The 5799-nt window shown below is 37.4% G+C and overlaps 1 protein-coding gene across 1 annotated transcript; it reads left to right on the forward strand.

The window, feature by feature from the left end:
• Positions 1 to 1236: 1236 nt before the first annotated feature.
• LOC127793972 (pentatricopeptide repeat-containing protein At4g32430, mitochondrial) lies at positions 1237 to 4031 on the forward strand. Its single transcript, XM_052324807.1, has one exon. It carries the CDS (start codon positions 1402 to 1404, stop codon positions 3712 to 3714), a length of 2313 nt encoding a protein of 770 aa, XP_052180767.1. The 5' UTR covers positions 1237 to 1401; the 3' UTR covers positions 3715 to 4031.
• The last annotated feature ends 1768 nt before the right edge of the window (positions 4032 to 5799 follow it).

Here is a 5799-nt window from a genome sequence, read left to right on the forward strand (position 1 = left end):
AAAACTATATTGTACATGGATGGATGATAAAAAAAGTTCTATATTTTCACAACTTGTCAACTGATGTTGTCACCAACAGGTAAAACTTGCATAAATTAAGAAGCTATAAAAGAACCGCACTTGATTACTAGCACTCAAACTCACTTATTGTTCTCTACTGGTGCAATATTCAAAGTTGAAGGATCTTAAGTGATTCAAGTATTGACTGTTGTTGTGCCAATATTGCTCATTCATCCTTTATTTTTAATATTAAGGGTTGTAAATTAGTGTATTTTATACTAACTCACTTATGGAAGAAGTGTTGCAAGAGAATAGTAATTCAAGATTCTAGCTATTCTACAAAAGTTATGATTTATTTATACATTCATAGTTGAGCCTTTAAAATTAATTTGCTTGAAGAGAAAGGATATAAGTTTTTAAAGTCGAATTTCTATAAAAACTTCGTATTATATGGTTGTGTTTGATTTGTTCTTTACTTACTTAATCATTCATTAATTAGCAAATTACACTCAAAATCAAACTCACTAAAACCAAAGATTTTTTAAAAAGTCTATAAACTTTTGAAAGTCCATGCCAATTCATCTCCCTCTTAGGTTATTTTTTGGTAACAGTTTTCAATTTCATTTTTAGAAGTAGTATTAAATTTTATAAATATTTAAAAGTTATTTAAATTGCATCATATTTTGAATTCGAATTCCGTAGTTGTGTATAAGACATATATATATATATATTTAGAATTTTTTTTAAAGATGATTATGCCTTTTGTGTATGAAATAAATTTTCTTGTAAAATTGTGTACGAGATGTAAGATATTCGAAATTTATTATTTATTATTGTGAATTTTTGGCATTATTTATATAATTTTTAAAGTATAAGAGTTATTAAATTAAATATCAACGAGTTAAATTTAAATTATTTATAATTTTTTTTTTTTATAAAACATGCTGAACATACAGGCTCAAACTTAGCCAAGTCCTTAGCCACAGGGGGCTAACTCAATTTATATAAATAGATGAACTAAATTAAGCTTAACTCGCTTATAATAATGAGTCAGCTCGATCGAGTGAGCCTATGATCTGTCCAATTATTTTACATCTCTATTTCAACTTATCCTCGATACAAATATTTATTATATAATATTAATATATTCAATATGAATTATAAAAGTCTTATAAAAAATATATTAGCAAGTTAAAATGTATATAAACGGCTCTATTTAATTTAATGGTATGGCAACAACCTTGCAGAGGCAGGCCCACGAGTAAAAAGCAACACTTCTTAGGGACCGTACGTTTGTTGCTGTGGGCTGTTTCTTACAATCACAGCTTCGTCTCCTATCATGATTCTGAACGTGATCGAGGGTTTCATCCGGTTTTGATGGTTCTTTTGTTGTGAATTCTGATGAGTGTCCGGCAAATAACTGTCAAAATCCTCCATAGAACAGCCGCCACTCAACATTCAAGAACGCTCAAAAACTTCCACTCCTTACAACATGAACACCAAGTGTTTGATAAAATACCTCGACCTAAGGCTGTTTCCATACACCACTCTATGCTCACATGTCTGCGCAAAAATAGGATCTTTGAAGCGCTAGGCATCTTCAAGGAACAGTTTCAACTAGGTTCCAATGGCAACATTGATGAAGCCACTTTTGCCATTGCTCTCAAGGCTTGCCACGGGAACTCGGAACTCGGACGCCAAATCCACGGCTTTGCTATACCTTCTGGGTGGGTTTCCCATGTCAGTGTCTCCAATTCTTTGATGAGCATGTATTGTAAGTCCGGGCTGTTCGATGAAGCTTTGCGTATCTTTGAGAAATTGAAGAACCCTGACATTGTTTCTTGGAACACGGTGCTTTCGGGATTTGAGAATGGCGAAGATGCCTTCAGCTTTTCTATTCAGATGAACGTTTCTGGAATCATTTTTGATGCTGTGACTTATTGTACTATTCTTGCGCATTGTGCTGATCACGAAGAGTTTCGTTTTGGAATTCAGTTACACTCTCTTGTAATAAAGTGCGGATTTGATTGTGACGTTTACGTTGGGAATGCTCTGATAACAATGTATTCAAAATGGGGCCACGTATTGGAAGCTGAAAGAGTGTTTGATGAAATGCCCAAAAAAGATCTAGTCTCATGGAATGCAATGCTTTCAGGATACTCTCAAGAGGGAAATTATGGACCAGAAGCAATTTGGCTTTTTATGGAAATGGTGAGGGATGGAATGAAACTGGATCATGTCTCTTTTACTAGTGCAGTTTCAGCTTGTGGATTTGAGAGGAACTTGGAGCTTGGCAGACAGATACACAGTTTGACCATTAAAGAGGGATATTCAACACATGCATCAGTCTGTAATGTTTTTATGTCGATGTATTCCAAGTGTGAGGTTGTCAAAGATGCAGCACTGGTTTTTGAGAGCATGATTCATCGCAATGTGGTCTCTTGGACTACAATGCTCTCTTTAAATGAAGAAGATGCCATGTTGCTCTTTAACGAGATGAGGCTGGATGGAGTTTATCCAAACGATGTAACATTTGTGGGATTGATACATGCCATAACAACTAAGAATTTAGTGGAACAAGGTCTAATGGTTCATGGGTTTTGTTCAAAAACTAGCTTTCTTTCAGAACTGAATGTTGTTAATAGCTTTATTACCATGTATGCCAAATTTGAGTTTATGGACGACTCAAAGAAGATCTTTATGGAGCTTGAGCATAGAGATATTGTATCGTGGAATGCTTTAATTTCAGGGTATTCCCAAAATGGACGGGGCCAGGAAGCACTACAAGCATTCTTGTTGGCAATACGGGAGACGAAGCCAAATCATTTCACCTTTGGCAGTGTCTTAAGTGCAATTGGAGCAACTGAGGGCATATCTTTAAAACATGGCCAACAATGCCACTGCTGTTTGATGAAGCTTGGATTGAACACTGATCCAATTGTTTCAGGTGCTCTCCTTGACATGTATGCAAAGCGTGGGAGCATCTCTGAATCTCGTAGAGTTTTTAATGAGACGTCGGGAGGAAGCCAAGTTGCTTGGACAGCCATAATCAGTGCTTATTCAAGACATGGAAACTATGAATCAGTGATGAGTCTGTTTATGGAGATGGAGAGGAGAGGTATAACACCTGACTCAATCACCTTCCTTTCTGTTCTAACTGCTTGTGGTCGAAAGGGAATGGTTGATATGGGCCGGCAAATATTTGACTCAATGGTTAAAGACCATCTTATTGAACCATCCCCAGAGCATTTTTCTTGCATGGTAGACATGTTGGGCCGTGTAGGGAGGCTGAAGGAGGCAGAAGAGTTTGTCCGTCAGATTCAAGGAGGGCCCGGATTGTCTGTTTTGCAGAGCTTGCTTGGTGCTTGTAGGATACACGGAAATGTGGAGATGGGTAGCAGGGTAGCTCAAGCTTTGATGGAGATGGAGCCACAGGAATCTGGTTCCTATGTCCTAATCTCAAACTTGTATGCTGAGAAAGGTGATTGGGAAAAGGTTGCAGAAATAAGGAGAGGGATGAGAAATAAAGGGGTGAGGAAGGAAGTAGGATTTAGTTGGGTGGATGCTGGTGATTCTTTGTGTCTGCATGGGTTCTCATCAGAGGATAAGTCCCATCCACAGTCTGAGGAGATATATAGAATGGCAGGGTACGTAGGATCAGAAATGAAGTTTTTGGTGAGAGAGAAACAGAAAGTAAGAGAAGAGAGTTTCTAGTATTTAAAACTTCAGGATTTAAAAAGATGTAGCCTTCAGTAAAAAAGTGGTGACGAACGAGGATTTTTGAGAAAGACGTCTGTTTGATAGGATATTTAGAATTTTGATTTGTCAGTTTATTTAGAATTTTGAGTTATATTTTAGATTGTTATCATTATCTTTTAGTAGGTTTTATCTTTTTGTCCTTTGTTTAGTATAGGTGATATAAGGTTTCATATTTGTGTTACAGTTAGGATGGAATTCGCCTATTTAGGCAATATGATGTATTCAAAAAATTCACCACTTTTGATTATTGAATACAGAATTATTGATCTCTCTCTCTCTCTCTCTCTCTCTCTCTCTGGGCTTTTACTTCTTCTTCGCTACCTTATTTTCCAAAGTTAATTTTTCTTTTCTTTTTTATTTTTACTTAAAATACTTGTTAAGAACAATATATGGCTTTCATCTCCACTCCTTTATTTGAAAGTACAAAAAAAAAAAAAGAAGAAAAAATCCAGTAATTGGTTGTTCCATGTAAGAAAATAAAAGAACAGGGCAACGGTAGCAGCATCAAACAAGACCAAACCCAAAAATCTAGAGTGCTGGATTGGGAAGGCTATTCTTGATGATATTCCTGCATAAAGAACGTTCAATGTCAATTTATGAATGGAATTATGGTAACTTGAGGATAATATTCAACCAACAACATATTTACTTCCAATTTGGACTTCCAGACTGAAGTTACAGGAGTGACAGCAAAATCCTATCGAAAGGGAAAAAAGTAACAAACTGGCGACAGTAACCACAGTCGCGAGCGGCTGGATCCGAACCTGCGCGGGCATAGCCCACATGATTTCTAGTCATGCCCGATAACCACTCCGGCACGCCCACTTGAGGCTCCGCTTTCCTCTGATAAATATAATACTAATGAGACTAACCTTCTTACCCATTAAACTTCATAACTACCTGCCTATCATCAAAGAGCATAAAAGGGTTAAACCAACAATCGCATGCTCTTTTTAAGTGATTAATTCACATTAGTGTCTTATTTGTATGAAGTTCATTGAGAATGGTAAGAGCCATTTGGCATTGGTGAATCCAAATAAAAAGGTGAAAAATATACAAAGATTGAGAGAACTTTTACTTCTAGACAAAATGATTAAAGAAAATTCATTGCACCTTGGTATATGCCAAAATTAATTTCTCTTTTGAATGATAAATACTTTTAGGAAAAGATAATGTCTAACTGTCGACAAGATAAAACCTCCACCTTTGCAAAGGAAAAGAATCAATAAAAAAATTCTTATTTTGATTTGATTAATTGATATAACATAAAATATTTCAAATTTAAATATTTTGAAAAGTTAGCAGAGTACACAAAACAAAGATCCAAGCTCTTTATCAGGAGTAAGAAGCCACGGGCCTGCGAAGGTTTATGTGAAAAGCCGATGGAGTGCATAAAAATTAGGGGTGTGCACAACTTCGATTAAATCAAAGTAATTGAACAAAATCGACAAGTTCGGTCGATTCGGTTCAGTTATTTTTTTTCAAAATTTTGATTCGGATAATTTTTTTTGAAAAATTTGGTTTCAGTGTTCGGCTCGATTTTTTATTTGAAATAACTGAAGTATCCGAATCAAACCGTATATCCATAACTCCTTCACCCGCCCCCTCCCCCACGTAAGCGCGGCACCCCACGCGGGTTCTGGCAGAGCACAGCAGCCCATGCGGGTTCTGGCAGAGTGCGGCACCCCACTCGAGTTCTGGCAGTTTCACACGGGTTCCCTTCCCAATAGCCTTCTCATGTCTTATTTTCCTTCTCCATGACTCCATCCCTTGCCTCATTGGTGACGCAGCTTCTCAAGTTCTCCATCCTCTACCACGACCACGAGAGGGTTGTGGACCACTACAACCACCCCCGCAACGTTGGGTCCTTTGAGAAGGATGATTCGACGGTCAGCACCGACCTCGTCGACGCCCCAACCTGAGGTGACATGATGAAACTCTAGATCAGGATTGATAAGCAGAGCCCCAGCCTGAGGCGACATGATGAAACTCCAGATCAGGATCGATGAGCAGAGCGGGAAGATCGTCTTCTTCTAGTCC

This window comes from Diospyros lotus, chromosome 2 (genome assembly GCF_014633365.1).
Source record: "Diospyros lotus cultivar Yz01 chromosome 2, ASM1463336v1, whole genome shotgun sequence".
In the NCBI taxonomy this organism is placed as follows: domain Eukaryota; kingdom Viridiplantae; phylum Streptophyta; class Magnoliopsida; order Ericales; family Ebenaceae; genus Diospyros; species Diospyros lotus.

Bases quoted from the DNA above. Each gene is read 5' to 3' on its own strand.
- LOC127793972 (XM_052324807.1), top strand. From the start codon at position 1,402: ATGAGTGTCCGGCAAATAACTGTCAAAATCCTCCATAGAACAGCCGCC.